General features: G+C 47.2%; 1 protein-coding gene across 5 annotated transcripts in view; it reads right to left on the minus strand.

Annotated features, from left to right (window-relative positions):
* LARS2 (leucyl-tRNA synthetase 2, mitochondrial) overlaps window positions 1–18,268 on the minus strand; it is a 187,145-nt gene that overhangs the window by 17,636 nt on the left and 151,241 nt on the right. For 4 of the 5 annotated variants that reach the window (XM_070776820.1, XM_070776821.1, XM_019984796.2 and 1 more), the window contains exons 15-18: window positions 5,361–5,461; window positions 4,098–4,280; window positions 2,630–2,799; window positions 203–280 (exon numbers count right to left, since the gene is read on the minus strand). In XM_070776820.1, coding sequence (XP_070632921.1) covers window positions 203–280; window positions 2,630–2,799; window positions 4,098–4,280; window positions 5,361–5,461 — 532 coding nt within the window. Of the gene's footprint in view, window positions 1–202; window positions 281–2,629; window positions 2,800–2,885; window positions 3,414–4,097; window positions 4,281–5,360; window positions 5,462–18,268 lie in introns of those variants that run through there. The other variant, XM_070776823.1, reaches the window with a different exon arrangement.

Below are 18,268 nucleotides of genomic sequence, written 5' to 3' on the forward strand. Positions count from 1 at the left end.
ACACTCAGCGTCTTCCTGAGGTGAGGCTGATCAGTTAACCTAGTCACACCCATTCACCTGCTGCACGCCAAACTTTGGAAATAAAATGTCCAGAAAGGCGTGGTCTCTGCCCTCTGGGAGCGGCAGGCCACCTCACCACGTGACTCACCACCACACCAACCCCCCTTGGCCAGGAGCAAATGGGCACAGACTGGCCACTTACCGAGAGGGCACTGCTGAGTCCCATCAGCTGAGAAATCGCAGAGTTCAGCGAGAAGTCCTCTGTGAAATGGGCAGTCACCTATGGGTGAAAACAGAATCGTTCACTTTGTTCAAAGTTCCGTTAGGCTCACACACACACACACACACACAAACTGAATTATCCAAAAAATGTGGAACTAAATGTATGCCATAAAAGATACTTATAACTGTTTTCACTATCTCAAGTAGTCACTATAATGTTTTATCAGCACAAAGAATTTTAAAGTCCAAGTCAATGTTGTTTCCGCCACTCAAGACTGCTCCTTTTCCTCTGTAGCTGTGACAGTGTTGGTTCCCACAGCAGGTGCCTAAGAAAACGCTGATCATTACCTGAAATGGAGGCGGGACCCACCTGATGACCAAACAGCAAACAGGAGACGGGATAAAGGATGTCACTTCCCACGGTGGCATGACCTTAACTCACATTGAAGATTACTGGTATATGGGGATAAGGTCAGTTTTACATTTTCTTTTTTTTTTTTTACGTATTCAAATATAGAGTCAACACAAGAACACAGATACTACTTGTCAGCTTTTTCCTTTTGGCATGCTTTTCAATTCTGAGCCATGGGTAAGGATACAGAAAACTAACACATCCTTGAGATGTCAAGAGTTTCCAGCCTGTTGAAATAACCCAATTCTATTATCTGACAGAAGAGAAGAATTTGCCAAATTCAAAGAGAAAATATGCGATATGCAGACAATCATTCAAGCAGCACTCAGATGACTAAAGTCAATTTCATGAGCTCTGTTTCTCTACAGCATGGGAGAGAGGATGGAAATAAAGCTGAAGAGGTGTCACTAAATGAGACCATGCTGGATCCGGGGCCACTGCAGTCTACACAAACAAGAGGAAAAGCTCAGCTCCTTCAATGTCCTCAGTTACCGGAGTCCAGAGAAGTGACCTTGGCTGACTTTCTAAATCTGAATCATCACATCTTAAAAAAAAAAAAGAACACATTCAGCCTAAGGAGAATTTGGGGTATCTGGTACCCATTCAAAAGTGGCTTCAGACTTCCTAAGTGCTTTCTTTCAAAGACATATGGCATTTTTCCACAAAGTTCTTAAAAAGGTGAATGTCATGGTGTTACAGCAGACTTCCAGATGAAAAATTTACAGGGATGTTATCAATGAAGAATCTTTAAAAATTATTTAGACAATAATATGCTATTCTCTAAGAAGATAAGCCATTAATTTATTTGCAAAATTCATTCCACAGTAACTTCCACAAATACTGTGTAACAAAGTTTCTGAGTGGAAAAGTCGCCACTATGCTGGGTATCAGGGAACTCTGCTCAGTTCCTCATGGGCTGTGACTTGCACAGGGCATTTAACTGTTCTGTGCCTCAGTTCTGCCCACAGAAGCGACGATGAAGAGGCTAAAGACGAGGACAGTAAAGAACAGAGTCTTTTCAACCCCTTTCAACTCTAAAATTCTGTTTCTGTTTTTATAATGTATACTGTGTGTCATTGGTATAACATTAAACTTGATTCTCATCTGCAAGTGTTGGTTGCTCAGTCACGTCCAACTCTTTGCAGCTTCACAGACTGTAGCCGCAAGGCTTCTCTGTTCATGGGATTCTCCAGGCAAGAATACTGGAGTGGGTAGCCATTCCATTCTCCAGGGGATCTTCCTGACCCAGAGATCGAACCTGGGTCTCCTGCATTACAGACAGATTCTTTACTGTCTGAGTCACCAGGGAAGCCCTGCTGCTGTTGCTGCTAAGTCGCTTCAGTTGTGTCCGACTCTGTGTGACCCCATAGACTGCAGCCCACCAGGCTCCCCCGTCCCTGGGATTCTCCAGGCAAGAACACTGGAGTGGGTTGCCATTGCCTTCTCCATTGTGTGAAAGTGAAAAGTGAAAGTGAAGTCGCTCAGTCGTGTCTGACTCTTAGCGACCCCATGGACTGCAGCCTACCAGGCTCCTCTGTCCATGGGATTTTCCAGGCAAAAGTACTGGAGTGGGGTGCCATTGCCTTCTCCGAGGGAAGCCCTGCTGCTGCTGCTGCTGCTGCTAAGTCGCTTCAGTCGTGTCCGACTCTGTGTGACCCCATAGACGGAAGCCCACCAGGCCCCTCCGTCCCTGGGATTCTCCAGGCAAGAACACTGGAGTGGGTAGGATGTGTTAAATATGGAAACATGGAAAGCGGGCAGCCTCCTGGAAAGCGGGCAGCCTCCTCAGATCACCACTAGGGGGAGCCATTTCTCAAGAGCGTCCCTTGCCCTTAGAGCTTGCGCACCGTTGCTCCGCCATGGGGAAATAAATACCCAAAGCAGCAGGATGAAGACAGGAGGAAGACCCGGTGTGCCCCGCCCAGGGCAGGCAGGCCACACAGACCACGAGGGCTCAGTCACAGAATCAACCAGTGTCCCGGGAAGGGTTCTGACCTGAGAGATGACCGAGTTCTTGTACTCCCACAGCCTCCTGGCCTCGGCTTTGTCCTTGTCGCTCAACAGCTGAGGCCTGGGCGCCTTCCCAGACGTCCTGGCCTCGATAAATCGAGTCACCAAGGCCCACAGACGCTGCTGCCATCTCAGCACCCCGGGGAGCGCGTCGGCTGCGTGTGACGTTAGTGAACGACAGAGAGAGAGACAACGTGAGGATGTCTGGTCTGGTCACACCTAAGCGACAAAGCACCTGTGAAGGAGGAGATGCTTCACGGGATCTCCCCGAGGGCAGGCAGAAGGGTCCTCCCTGGCTGCCAGTGCCTGGGAACTCAGCCCAGGGCTGACTCAGTCATTTCTTCTTAGGGCCCCAGATATTCTGAGCACAGGACGCAGGGGCTTACTCAAAGTGTTCCCAGCAACTGTCACCGGCCGAAAAGGAGCTTAGAAGTTTGGGCCAGGATGTGGAGGGCATTGCCTCCTTGGTTAAGAAACCCTGCTGTGCTGTGACGAAAACGTCCTCCGAACCAGCAGTGTGCATGGAGACAGGGCTGAGTTACACGGCGCAGGCTGACCTCTCACGTGGACAGGCAGCACACAGAGGCCGCGCTGGTCCCCAGGCTGCGTTCAGAGCCACACTGCTACGCAGCCTGACGTGTCTTAACACAGGCCGGGTCCTCGCCAGTTTCGTGTTTCATGTAGTTCAGCATGTGCGCATGCTCAGTCGCGTGTGACTCTTTGTGACCCCGTGGACTGCAGCCCACCAGGCTCCTCTCTCCATGGGATTCTCCAGGCAAGAATACTGGCATGGGTTGCCATTTCCTCCTCCAAAGGATCTTGCCAACCCAGTTTTAGATCTAAACAGCTCTGGAAGAAGGAATCCCCACGCCCCCCACCCACGCTCCCCACCCGCACCCCCAAACACCCCGACCGTGGGGCTCTGGAGGCTGCTGTGGGTGACTGCAGAGGTCACAGGTGACGTCAGGGCCAGGCTCCAGGTGGGGTTCTCTGGCCTGGTAAAGGGCAATGACACCGTTCCAGGAAAAAACCTTTCAGGTTACACCAAGAGGGGACTGGCCTCTGTGGACTGCAGTGGGCCCAGGCGTACCACAAAAACCAGCCTGGCTCAAGGAAATGTTCCCAAAGTGGGATCCTCGTAGAAGCTTCCGGAGAACACCTAATCTATGCTGAAGGCAGGCTCCCAGCCCCACCCTGGAGTGGGGTCAGCAGGGCTGCAGTGGGGACCGGGGGTCTGCAGCCACAGCGCGCGCTCTCGGTGCTCTGGGGCTCATTATGTCTGACTATGCTGGCCCAGGAATGGCACAGGATGTCGGGCAAACTGCTACCTGCTCCACAGGTAGGACCCCTGGGCCCTCCCCTACTGTCTCAGCAAAAACACGCCCTTCCCTGGACTCCCTGGGTGCGGAGGCGGGTCACGGAGGCGGCCGGCTGGGAGGAGAGGCTGACTTACTCTTCACATCCCACAAGATATCCTTCTCCGGAGGGGCGGCGAAGAGGACGTAGAGCCGGACGGTGTCTCTGCCGTACTGCTCCACCACGTCCTCGGGCTCCACGCCGTTGTGCTTGGATTTGCTCATCTTCTCCCAGCTCACCTCGAGCTTCTCCCCCGTGTTTGCGTGAACAGGGTCGGAACCTGCACACCAGAAGGACGCGTAGGTAGGGGGGGATGCCGAGCCGGTTTTCACAGCATATCCAATCCGGAAACACTGAGGGAGCCGTTCAACGTGTCCACTTGAAGAATCCCACTAGTTCACTTAGTGTGACGTGTTCTCTCCCTTTAGACATCGTGACCATGCTTTGGTTTTCAAGTAAATGAGGCCCACCTCCCGCCACAAATCTGCCTTTCATGAACTGGTAGTACACTTGCCAGCTTTTTCTCAGCCACAAAACAAGACAAAGCAATGCCCTCTTTTTAAAAAGTAAATCACGTATATACAAAAAGGACAGGAAAAAAGGATAAGGAGGACTCGCACACTGCTGTTTTCTTTATGGATTCGGGGCCTCCTCTGGCAGCTGGCAGCTGACCTGCCAGGGTCTCGGGGCAGCAGAGCATGTCTGAGGTCACTTCACCTGGAGGGAGGTCCCCATCCGTGTGAAGTCACCAGAAGGTGAGCTCACCCCATGAGCGGGGTCCACGCGTGGGGTTAGCTCGCTGGGCTCACGTTACACGTGGGTCCTGCTGTGCAGCCCTGTTCCTTCTCTCCTCCCCGCTCCACACTCTCTGTCTGGATGGTGCTGACAGAGGCCGCCCTCCCTGGCTGTGTGGGGATGAGGTGGCCTTGCAGCCAAGCCCCAGCAGCTGGGACCAGGAAGGACACCTGACAAGGTTAAGTCTCCTTCTCTGCATTGGAACTGAGAGAGGGCACTGGAGCCAGAGCTGACGCTGTTGGGCACTGGAGCCAGGGGTCCCGAGGAGGTGAGGCAGGAGGTGGCCCTGCATCTGCCCAAGGGCACTCTGCATGCTGAAGCCAGGGACAGCGGGATCCAAGCCTGGCAGGGGCAGGAGAACAGAGCGGAGCAGGAAGCAGAACTAGAGGCTGGAGAGTGACAAGGAGACAGCATTGGCCGAGGCTTCCTACATGCTGCCCCTCCCTGCAGCTGGGTTTGGGCGATGGCCCTATGTGCCTGGGTGAAACCCGCCTTTGTGTGGATTTCTGTTCCTCCTAGCTAAATATTCCTTGGCTCCAAGAGCAACCAGATGGGCCATTCTTACCTGTGAGATCTACTTCCTCTCGCCGTAGATACTGTCCAGACGGTAGGCGGAATGTCTGCCCCTTGATAAGGCCTTGGGCCAGCAGTTTATGAAAAGGCTCTCTGAGGAAAGAAAACAGGAGAAGAAAACTGGTGGGGCGGGGACTGGAAGCATCCAGAGAGAGCAGTACAAACCTTACCAGCTGATGAGTACAGATAACTGCTCTTTGTGAAAACAGGCTGACCGCTTGTCGACTCAACTTGCACAAATGGCTCCTTACACATAAATGCTAAGAAAACTAGGTCAAATCAGTGGAGAGTAATGACTTTCCAACGTGGTGAAGTGCCATGAACACCAGGCCTCACAGCTGGCAGTCCTGGATTGGAATCTCTGTGCTGCTTCTCAATGAGCCAAGGCAAGTCACTTCTTTACTCTGAGCCTCAGTCTGCTCATCTGTAAAATAGGGATCATAAAAACCTGCCTCAAAGGGTTGTTGGGAGGATTAAATGAAACAACTGCATGAAACTGCTTGTAAATTTTAAAGGTATGTACAAAGGTCAGTTGAGCTTCCCTGGTGGTTCACCGGTAAAGAATCCGCCTGAAATGCAGGAGATCCAGGTTTGATCCCTGGGTCGGGGAGATCCCCTGGAAGAGGGCCTGGCAACCCACTCCAGTATTCTTGCCTGGAGAATCCCAGAGGAGCCTGGCAGGCTAGACCCCATAGGGTTGCAAAGAGTCAGACATGACTGAAGCGACTGAGCACACATTCGTGCACAAACGTCAGTTATGCTGAGCCCGGAGTAACGAAAAGTTCAGGATGATACAAAGAGGTCTACGTTGGGGTTTTATTCATGAAGATAATCCATTCCTTAACTTCTATACAGTGCCTGCTTAAATTCTTTTTAATATTTTTAAATCATGCAAATTATACAGGACTATACCGCTTTTGTTCAAATTCAAACACCTCTCCCCCTGTCTTCCCAGGCCTACTGCCCTCTGATGAGGCAGTTACTACTAGTCCACACAGATCTACTTCCTTTTTCCTTGTGGTTGCACAGCATGGCGTGCGGGATCTTAGCTCCTCAACCAGGGACTGAACCCAGGCCCTGGCAGTGAAAGCACTGGGTCCAATCACTGGACCAGCAGGGAATTCCCCAGATTCATTTCATTTTCAGCATCTATTCAGTACTTTATATGGGTGGATTATAATTTATTTATAGTGCCTATTTTTTTTTTTTTTTAAAGCAGTGTTAGTCACACCCTTACTGGCTGAATAGTGAACTGAAGACGTTTTCTCTTAAGAGGACAAGCAGAGGTTTGACCCTCGAACTGGAATTATTTCAGATTTGAAACTGCTGTGCAGTTTTAAAGTATGTAAGAAAGAGCTACTCCACATTCAATTTGTGGAGACCTCTGCTGAGAGCACGTGTCCATATCTTGCTCTTATAAAGCACAGGGAGGAACATTTGAGTGAGGAGACAGATTGACATTCTCTGCCAACATCACCCCCAGCACAACTCATCCATCAACATGAGAACCCTCGGGGGCTTCAAGCTCACATACATGGAGTGGCTTTTTAGAGGCTCAAAGACCCAATAGATGGCATCACCAACTCAATGGACATGGATTTGAGCAAACTCCAGGAGACAGTGAAGGACAAGGAAGCCTGGTGTGCTGCAGTCCATGGGGTCGCAAGGAGGTGGACACGACTTTATAGATCAAACAACAAACAACTCAAAGACCCAATAACCTCAAAGAGGCCAAGCAGAGCACAAACGCAGCTCTAGTGATGGAGGCACGGGGTGTTGGCTTTGTTAATTAACAGAATCTCATTTCACACTCGAGGCTAATACAGATGAACCCTGTACAGAGGAGGAAGGCCTCTGGACAGGGCCCTGCTTTGTATACCGTGCAGCCCGTCACAGCAGCTGTGTGGACAGATGCGGTTTAAAGGAAATTCTCCAGTGGACTCAGAGGGATGAAGTGGAACAACGGGGATGACTGAAAATGAGATGAAGGTCAGCTAGAAAAATAGGATCCCTAGTCTCTGTGTTTTAAAATCCTGTTATGAGCATGTGTATGTATGTGTGTGTGCATATGTGAGTTTGGTGGGGTGTGTGTATGTGTGCGGGTATCTGCCAAGGTGTAAAACACCCGATATAATTAACATTAAATGGAAATTAGTCAAGTTACTCAGTGTCATAGGGCCTGTCCACCATGGGACCGTGTTAATTTGGAAGACGTACATGCAGAAAAATAGTCACCCCATTGTTCTGGCTCCAAAAGCTATCTTAATAAGCTCTTTGAGTCACAAAACTGCCTTCCTCCTACCTCGCAGACATTCCACCAGCAATGTCACCACTGGCAGAATGACGTCCTTCTGTACCACGTCCCAGGAAGATTCCCAGACAACGTGAGTGATATGAAAAATGATCTGTTACAGTGTACTTGGATCTCAGGCTGACTTAACCCAGAAGCACCTTTAAGGGGGAGCAATGGTGTCTGTGGTCCCCATTTCTCAGGAACACAGGCACAGAACCATGAGGAACCTGGTGTCCTTGGGCCACACGCGCTGTATCCGGGGCAAGTTGGGGTTTGGATGCCCAAGACCCCAGATCTGCATTTTCCTCAGGAAGCTCAAGGGCCCCTGCCCACAGACCGAGTGTGCAGCTCTCTCTGCCGCCAGCCCCGTCTGCCCTCTGGGCCTCTCCCTCCACAAATGCCCCTGGTCCTCAGAGAGGTCCCAGGGACACCTGGCTGTCCCCAGAACCAGCCATGCTCCCTAGGACTCGGCAGGAATGCCCATCTCAGCCTGAGTTCCTGGGGTAACCCAGACCCGGCCTTCAGCACTGAGCGCAGGCACCCCCTTCTCTGGTGGGCATCCCTGTCCCCTGCAGGCAGCTCTGGACTCTCCTTCGGGTCCTGCCATGTCCAGCATGCTCGGCCATGAGGAGCATGCCCAGGCTGTGTACTGATGACAACATAAATACCCGTCTACCGCCGCCCTACCCCGTAGTGACAAGGACTGTCCTTTCATCTGTCTCAGCGCTTAGCACTGTTTCCATGGACGACAGGCCCTTTAAACATGTTCAAAACACGGACGATGGATGAAAAAATACAAATGAACAGACAGACGGACGGCGGGACGGAGGGAGGAAGACATGGATGTTTGGGGCTGCCAGCTCTTGAAGCCATCTGTGCCTTCCATCCAATCTGGGGTGGCACCTGGATTTTAACCTCATTACAACAGAAGATATAACACAGTTTTAAAACAGAAGGAGAAAATCATATGGTTACTTTTACTGGGCAGACGAAGACAGTGGCTACACAGCAAGCTGAACGAGTGTCCTACGTGTGAGGGCGGCCTCCCCCACACCCGGTGGGGCCTTCCCTGGGCATCAGTGGGCTCGACAGGGCCGACTTTTGCACACCCCCGGGGTGCACATTTTTGACCACTAGCTCATCTTTTAGGAATCTTCCTCAAATAATTTTACATGCTGCTGCCTCACACAAAGAGACACTCTGCAACGTTCTTCCTGCTGGGCTCAGTGGCAGGAGGATGAACGTGCCGTTACCGACTTAGGCTCTAGTGTCCCTGTGCACTAGTTTTTGAGGTTTTTCCTTTCCTTTCTCACTCTTAGTACATGGCTTTGGTCACTCTTAATAGAAATAAGAAATATGTCCTTGGGATGGAAGAAGGGAGGGAATAATTTGGATCCCAAAGGTAAAGATTATCAGTAGGATGATCAAAATCAGTAGCTTTAAGCTTCCAGAAGGGGCAGGGGCAGAAATAAGGAGCCTGGGCTTCATTCTTGCAGGTTATTAAGTGGTGCAATGCTGCCCTCTTCTGGGGATGGATAGAATTGCAACCTTCTGGAATTTTTTTTTTTTTTTTTTTTCAAACTAGGGGCAGTACTAACGAAGGTTCAAATACCATACAGTCATGCTCATTTCACATACTAATAAGGTTATGCTCAAAATCCTTCAAGCTAGGCTTCAGCAGTTCATGAATGGAGAACTTCCAGATGCACAAACTGGGTTTAGAAAAGGCAGAGGAACCAGAGATCAAGTTGCCAACATTCACTGGATCAAAGGGAAAGCAAGGGAATTCCAGAAAAACATCTATTTCTGTTTCATTGATTATGCTAAAACCTTTGATTGTATGAACCATAACAAGCTGTGAGAAACTCTTTAAGATAGTAATATCAAGACCATCTTACCTGTCTCCTGAGAAACCTGTATGCTGGTCAAGAAGCAAGTTAGAACCCTGTATGGAACAACAGACTGGTTCAAGATTGAGAAAGGAGTATGGCAAGGCTGTTTATTGTTACCCTGTTTATTTAACTTATATGCAGAGCACATCATGCGAAATGCTGAGGTGGATGAGTTACAAGCTGGAATCAAGACTGCCAGGAGAAATGTAAACAACCTCAGATATGCAGACGATACCACTCTAATGGCAGAAAGCAAAGAGGAACTAAAGAGCCTCTTGATGAGGGTGAAAAGAGGAGAATGAAAAAACTGGCTTAAAACTCAATATTAAAAAAACTAAGATCATGGCATCCTGTCCCATCACTTCATGGCAAATAAATGGGGAAAGGGTGGAAGCAGTGACAGATTTCCTCTTCTTGGGCTCTAAAATCACTGAGGATAGTGACTGCAGCCATGAAATTAGAAGACTGCTCCTTGGAAGGAAAGCTATGACACACATAGACAATGTATTAAAAAGCAAAGACATAATTTTGCTGACAAAGGTCAGCAGTTAAAGCTATAGTCTTTCCAGTAGTCATGTATGGATGTGAGAATTGGACCATAAAGAAGGCTGAGCACCAAAGAATTGAGGCTTTCGAACTGTGGTGCTACAGAAGACTCTTGAGAGTCCCTTGGACTGCAAGGAGATCAGACCAGTCAATCCTAAAGGAAATAAACCCTGAATACTCACTGGAAGGACTGATGATGAAGCAGAAACTCCAATCACTTGGCAACCTGATCACTATGAAGAGCTGACTCACCAGAAGAGACCCTGGGAGAGACGCTGGGAAAGACTGAGGGCGGAAGGAGAAGAGGGCATCGGAGGGTGAGGTGTTTGGATGGTATCACTGATTCAACAGACATGAACTTGGGCAAACTCCGGAAGCTGGTGAGGGACAGGGAGGACTGGCATGCTGCAATCCGTGGGGTCACAAAGAGTTGGACACAACTTGGCAACTGAGCAACAATAACAACTCTAGCTGCACTGCTCGGGCTTCTCATCGCGGTGGCTTCTCTTGTTGCTGAGCACAGGCCCTAGGGGGCGCGGGCTTCAGCAGCTGCAGCACGTGGGCTCAGTAACTGTGGCGCAAGGGGCTTAGTTGCTCCACAGGATGTGGGATCTTCTCCGATCAGGGATCAAACCCATGTCTCCTGCACTGGCAGGTGGATTCTTTACCACTGAGCCACCAGGGAAGCAAGCCCCTTTATTTTTAATTGGAGGATAACTGTTTTACAATAATGTGTTGGTTTCTGCCATACAACGTTGAATCAGCCATAAGTTTACATATATCCCCTCCATCTTGAGTCTCCCTCCCACCCTTGAACCCCCCATCTCAACCCTCAACCTGTGGGATTCTGACCCTAACTCCAGGCTTTCTGCCTAAAGCTATACACTTCTCTGCCCTCATCTTTTATAACTCTCTCTCTTTTTTAAAAGTGAACTTCTAAATGAAGTAAAGTGCACATATCGAAAAGCTTGTAATTCCTACTGGTAAAACTTGAGGAATTTCCACAAGATAAACACACTGGTGTAACCAGTACCCAGGTCAACGATCAGAATGTGACCCACCTCCTGGAGGCCCCCTCCTCCCACTCCCAGGCACCGTCTCCCCACCCAGGCACCACCCTCCTGGCTGCTAATACCATGGATCAATTTTGCCTGTTTCGAAACCACTTCTACCCCTTTCAGAATGAGGGAATCTCGCGGGAGCACCCACACTGGAGGCCTTTCCCAGAAAGGCAGGCGTTCCCTCTCAGACAGCAGAGCACCCAAAACAAGGCCTGCCAGTTAAATAAGTCTTAATTTCCGAAAGTTAGCAACCACGCAACTTGATGGTTGAGCCTCATGCAGGTTGCCTTCCCCCAGGGTTGAAGCACTGCAGTGGTGGCCGGAAGGGCCATCTAGGGCAGGGATGGAAAGACTGCCCCGGTGCCCCTGCCCCCATCACGGACCCACGGCTGCATGTCCTGGTGGACTCGGGCTGAGCCTCAGGATTCTTGGGACCATGTGCTCAGAAAGCAGAGTGACACCTACCATTTGTTTATTCCGCAGCTATTTACTGAGTGCTTACAACATGTCCAGCGCTGAGCCAGGCATTTAGGGCAAGGCCAGCCCTGCCCTCACGGAGCCGGCCTGCCTGCTGTCACTGAGCCAGACGGAGGCCTGCCCACCCTCAGGGCTGCGGGGGGGAACAGAGAGTCCAGTCAGAGCTGAAGACCGACTCCTGCCACACCAAGTCCAAACTGCTCGCTCGGCCATGGAGGACTTCCGCCCCTCTTCCGCTTCCTTTCCTCTTTCTTACACGCGTTGCCCACAGGCGCTCCCGTGTCCTCACTCACTGTTCCCTGAAGTGCCCATTTGTCAGAACTCTACCCCTCCTTCCAGACTCCACTCAAACGCCAAATCCACTAGGAAGGCGTCTCAGGCCCTCCTGGGCAAAATTAGCTGCTGTTTCTTCGGTGTGTCCAGTGTGGTTCCTATAACTGCATTGGGCAGGTATTACATGTCACTGTGCACTCATGTGAGTTCTTTGCTGCCTGCCTTCCCCAAGAGTGGGGAGTAGGAGGATCCTTGAAGACCCCTCTGGCACCCAGTTCATCACAGATGCTCAGTTAAGGCAACTGGTTTGAGCTATGTCGAGTTTGTTTCCATGAACGAATAAACAAATCTGCAGGAGCAGAGAAGGGGACGGTGTGGAGGGGACAAGAGATGAGGGAAGAAAGGGGATGAAGGGTGGGCATGGGATGCTACTGCTTCCAAGTAGGGTCAGGCCCTTTTTGCAGAGAGAGGCATGCTCAAAGATTTCAGACTCTGTCCACCTGAAGCCCATGGGAAGATCAGCAGGGAATGAGTGTGGAAGAGGGACAAATTCCACAGTGGGGCAGGGGCCCCCCAGTTCCTGGAATCCTGCTCAGTCCCCAGTGATTCCCCCTCCACTCTTCCAGGGCCTCGGGGCTCTGGGAAGCCGCTTCTCAGCCCTTTTACCCTTAGGTGTAGTTCAGCTCTGAATGAGGAGTCATGTTTGTATTTGAGCGACAACTCAGCACAGACCCCTCTTGCACTCAATCAAAAAGTTTACAGGAAAATGGGTGGCCCAAGACATGCTCATAAATCACCAGCAAGGAGGAGGCGTGGAGTGTGATACAGAGAAGCAGGTGGCATGGGCATGGGGGCCAAGGGGACGTCAAGGGTCCTGCTGGAGAAGACGTCACACCACACTGCCAAGCTCATGATTCAGATCCACAACAGTGTAATTAGTGTATTTCCCATTTGTACGTTCATTCACCAAAAGGCACCTGCGAACAAAACTGTATAAGCAACCGAGATATTCATGTGTCATAACAGCTCTGTATAGCAGGGAGCTTTATGATAAGAAAGTGAAAAGTCTGCCACTCCAAGCCACCAACAAACCCCTTCGGATTCCGAAGCCATCAAAGATGGAGGCGTTGTGCAGGGCCTCGGCCTTGGGGAAGGCCTAGATGGGTTTCACATTCATGAATACAAATTAGTGCTCTTTTCCTTGAGTCAGACTTCCTCTTACTCCTTCAATACCACCCTGAGGGTTGGATTACTTTCATATGCACTGAAGCACGGCTCTACGCAAGTAGAATGATGAAAAGTGATGGAGTTGTCAAGTGTTTCCTTGACAGTCTGGACTGTGCTAACTCAGAAATTACAACTAATTCCTGCTGGTCACGGAAAGGCACCTTTGTCCAAAGAAGGAGAGAAGGAAGGAAGGGAAGGTGGGTGTGAGGAAGGGAGGGAGGGAGAAAGGTGACTAATCATTAGGATTAACAAGGAATTTCAGAACACAGGCAGGCTATTTAAAGCATCCTTACAAAAATCACTGCATACAGGAATGTCTTAGTCAAGATGTGGCTAAAAGAATCTCAGGATTCATCAGAGCCATAACCAGTGACTGCAGGTGACATTTTCTTACTTATGAAACCCTGGATAACCTGCTCCCCTCTCTCCTGCCTGGTCAGTCGGCTACTATGTAGATCTGGAAAGAAGAAAGCAGAAAGCTGCAGATCTCTAAAAACAGTCTCTAATTGGGACTTCTCAGACTAACTTCACCTTGCTCTTCGTCCCTGCCCTGAGTCCAGGGCCATCGTGTTCACATAATTGGCCTGTTTCTAAGCATGGAGACGTGGCTTGTCTGAAAATATCACTGTTTCCATTTCCTAGCAGATAGCCAGGGGCCTGGAAGGACGTCTTATTAATACCATGAGACTCAGGTAAAGTCTTTCTTTTTTTCCTTACCTTTTCCTAATAGCTCCATTTCTGGTGTGATTAGAAAAAGCTCCCTGGACCACAGACGGAGGCCTGCTGAGCTCACAATGGTCAGTAGCTGGCTGTCAGCACGGGAAGCAGCAGCTTCTGACGCCACCCCACCCTTTGATGATTGCAAACTGCAGACAGAACGTCAATTCTGGGAATTTAGTCTCTCTGGGTTGTATGAGCAGCTGAGGCTGATGCTGACTCCCCTCCACCCCGCTACTCCCCCATGCTCACAAATCACATTGCATGCCCAGCACACTTCCCTGCTTCAGAATATAAACTGTAAATGACTTCGCTTTATTTTCTGTTATAGAGTCACATAGTCATTGGGAAAAAAACATCTGGGGAAAAAACCATTAAGAAATAATAAAATCATCAATAAGCTCACCATCCAGAGAGAACCAGTGTTAACATGCTGACATAATTTTTTTTCTAGTCTTTTCTCTTGCTTTGTGTGTGTACTGGTGTGTGTACACGTAAAGACAGAGAATCAAATTGTATCTACAAATTTCTGCCTTGGTTTTTTCACTTCTGATTACTTCAGATGTATTTCTCCTTGGTGTTCAACATCCTTTGTAATACATATAAAGAGTTGTATGGAGTCCTCCATAGAGATGGAGTATACTTTGCCCTTTCTCAGCATTCTGGGGCATTTAGGTTTGGGGTAATACTTGAAATCATACTTATATGGACATTCTTATGTATTAGTTTGTGTTTTAGGATAGATTTCTAGAAGTGCAATTAGTGTGCCCAAAACTATTTTTTAAGGCACTATTTTATGACTATTTTTAAAGCACTCCCTCTATACTGCTAAAATGCTTTTCACGAAGATTGTTCCCAACTGTAGTGCATGAGAGACCCACTCTCGCTGGGATGCTGTACGGAAAACGCTTATTTTGTGTTCCTTTTGCTGCCAACAAGATAAACATTTTAGAGTATGTTTACTGATCACTTGCATTTCTTCTTTTGCAAATTTCCTGTTGACATAACTTCCAGCTTAATCATCAACCTGATGTTTCAGACACACAATAAAGGCACCAGTTGTACCATGGGCTGGCACTTCTAATCCAGAGGCCAGTTTCTTCTTATAAATGGTAAAGAGCCCTTCTGGAAATTCAAACCGCAGACCTAAATGTGCAAGTGATGAAAGAAAGGGCCCGGGCTCTTTTAGGAAATAGGAAGATTATTAGATCCACATAAACCTTTGCTTTTGTATTTGAAGACATTTAACCAGAATCAGAGAGTGAAAAGGGTACTCAGAGATGACTGAATCCCCAATCTATGAGGCCAGGGAGAACCACAGGGGTTAGAACTCTCATCTGCACCACTAATCACAGGACCAAGAGCAGGAAGCAGAGGTTTCAGGACTCCCAGTCCAGACCTACTACCTGAGACAGTGGCCAAGCGACTGACTGAGAAACGAAAAGCGGGACAACTGAAGTCCCAAGTCCCTCCTGATAAAACAAAAGGCATACAGAAATAGACAGGAAATTCCAATTTATACACATTTCGAAAAAGGAGCTAATAAATAAAGAGAAACACACACGTGATTGACAGGTCTCAAAATTTCGCCCTAGACCAGCTTGATAAAGTTGTTTGGGGGCTTTAAAATAAATGCTAATTGGAGAGCTCTGAATTACTCACCACAGAAAGTGGATGATTTTCATTTCATCTGAGGCCAACTGGTTTACAAAACACCTCCACTAAAGAGGTAATGCTCAGAAATAAAGAGTTTTCAGACGCTACTGTTGCCCTGATGTGACTGAACAGGAGCGGTGCTGACAAGTGTGCTGAGAAACAGAGATAAGATGACTTTCTGCACCTTCTTCAGAAAGGTCAGCCTTCTGAGGACTTAACTGTCCCTCTTTTGTGGGGAGTATGAAGGCATGGAATAGAATTGAACCATCTTGGGAAGAATTTTTAAAATATATATTGCATAGGTATATTTCTATTTATACCATACAGTTGGCCCTTAAAGTTGATGGTAAGGCAAATTCCAGCTGGACCTCAGGCTTTGCAAATTTTAGAAATGTATTTAATAGAAACAAGTCACATCCAAAACAGTGTTTTAAAATTATGTCAGAATGCTACAAATCTTTTTCTGCTTGACTATAGTTTGAAAACAATGCAAACAAGTCGGAAAAGTAGCCAGGTCCTGTCCTACATCTTAAATTAGTTAGCCATTGGGTAATTTATTGACTCATTCATTCCTTCTACAAATAATGGTTCCAAGGCTGAGAAATGCTCCCTACTGTTAAGAAGCCAGAAATCCTTTGTGGTCTTTGTTTCTAGACCTGCATGCGTGCATGCATGCTCAGTCATGTCTGACTCTTTGCGACCCCATGGACTGTAGCCCAGCAGGCTCCTATGTCTACGGGATTTCCCAGGCAAGAATACTGGAGGGGGTTGCCATTTCCTACTCCAGGGGATCTTCCCAAACCAGGGATCAAACACATATCTCTTGAATCTCCTGCACTGCCAGGCAGATTTTTTTTTTTTCCACTGAGCCACCTGGGAAGCCCTAAACCTACATGAGAAGGAATTATTTCTCAGGTTGTACTTGATGTTTGAACTTAGCCTTTCTCTATCCAACTTTCCCTATCCCAAGGAGAACATTTCCTTTGGGGGGTTAAACTCAACTGATTGAAACAAATATTTGCTGAGATAATGTCCATGAGACTGTGATAGTTAACAGGACACAGGTTGAAACAAATATTTGCTGAGATAATGTCCATGAGACTGTGATAGTTAACAGGACACAGGTTCCATCCCCCAGGGTAGCTTATATCTAGTGAGGTAAAGACGTTTCCACAAAGAAGAAATGCAAGGCAGAATGGCAAATGGTATAATCTAAGTTACAAACACTGTAACTACAGTCAGCCCTCTTTATCTGTGGGTTCCAAACCTGTGGATCAACAAACCATCAATTCAAAAAAAAAAAAAAAATCCAGAAACTTCCAAAAAGCAAAACTTGAATTTGGTGTAGCCAGGCAATTTACATAGCATTTACACTGTATTAGGCATTATAAAATTATCTAGAGATGACTTAAAGCATTCAGGAGAGTGTAAGTTACATACAAATAATACTATACCATTTTGTATGAGGGATTTCAGCATCTACTGATTTTGGTATCAGTGGGGGTCCTGGAACTAATCCCTAGTGGACACCAGGGATGACTGTAATTTATCAATACTTCCCTGAGGGTTAATGCTATTAATGTGTTTAGTGGCCTTCTGATGCAGATGGGTTAATTTTTACACATGAATGTCTCTGGGACTAATGAGAATTATTTTAAGCATTTAATTTATATCCTAAATTAGCTTTCTGTAGACTTAATCCATGTGTGCATGACCAGAATGTGGGAACAGATCTGAGGACGGGGTAAAAAGGGAGGGAGCTTTCGAGGCACTTCATTTTAATGAAATTGGATTTTAGAGGTTCTGAAAGTGACTTAAGGTGACTGCTAAAATAAATTACAATATATCCATATGACAGACAACTATGCGTAAATTATAAATGCTGATGTAGAGAGATCACCAAGATATATTATAAAATAAAAAAGCAAAAGACATATATATATAATATATGAAACATTTTAAAATGAGTATATCAATAGATAAAAAATATTTTTCTGGAAGAAATCAAGAGAAACTGTTAACAGTTGAGAAGAGTAGAAGGTAGGCTGCAGGGAGGAAGATTTCAATGTTCACTTTCTATGCAGTTAAATTAAAAAATTTTAATTTTAGACATGTATTACTTTTTCATTATTTAATATTTTAATTGTTAACATCAATTAACTGGACAGAGAGATGACTAGATATATTTTCCCCTTTTATTCTCTTCAATTAAAAAACATTCTAAAAGGTTGTTGTATGAAAAAAACCAAGCACAGCAACAACTGAAAAAAAACCCTCAGGAATGGTGCTCCAGGCAGAGTGGCAGACAAAAGAACCTGAATTACTGTCCTGATGACAAACAAGTAAAAAAGCCAGATCGGACACAAAAAACACATCGTTTTAAGTGTGTTATTGAGTTGGCAAACTAAGAAATGAGGTTGAAATAAATCTATTTTTAGGTAAATAAGAACTAACAGTTGGTCCTTTACTTAAAAAAAAAAAGAGACTCTAAAGTATTAATATTAATTTATGTTTCAGATAAAAGGGAAATGATTTCAGATGTTCAATTCAGAGATGCAAGAAGCAAGAGTGAGAAAAGATTAATAAGTATGTGGATCCAATGCAATTTCAGTTGAACGCCCAACAGATAACCTCTGTGGAATCTGACAAGCGGAATCTGAAATGTATATGGAAGAACAGAAGTCCAAATATATTAATAGTCAAGGTACTCCTAAAGAAAAAGGACAGAGTAGGAGGACTGCCCTTACTGGATATTGAG

This window comes from Bos indicus, chromosome 22 (genome assembly GCF_029378745.1).
Source record: "Bos indicus isolate NIAB-ARS_2022 breed Sahiwal x Tharparkar chromosome 22, NIAB-ARS_B.indTharparkar_mat_pri_1.0, whole genome shotgun sequence".
NCBI lineage: Eukaryota > Metazoa > Chordata > Mammalia > Artiodactyla > Bovidae > Bos > Bos indicus.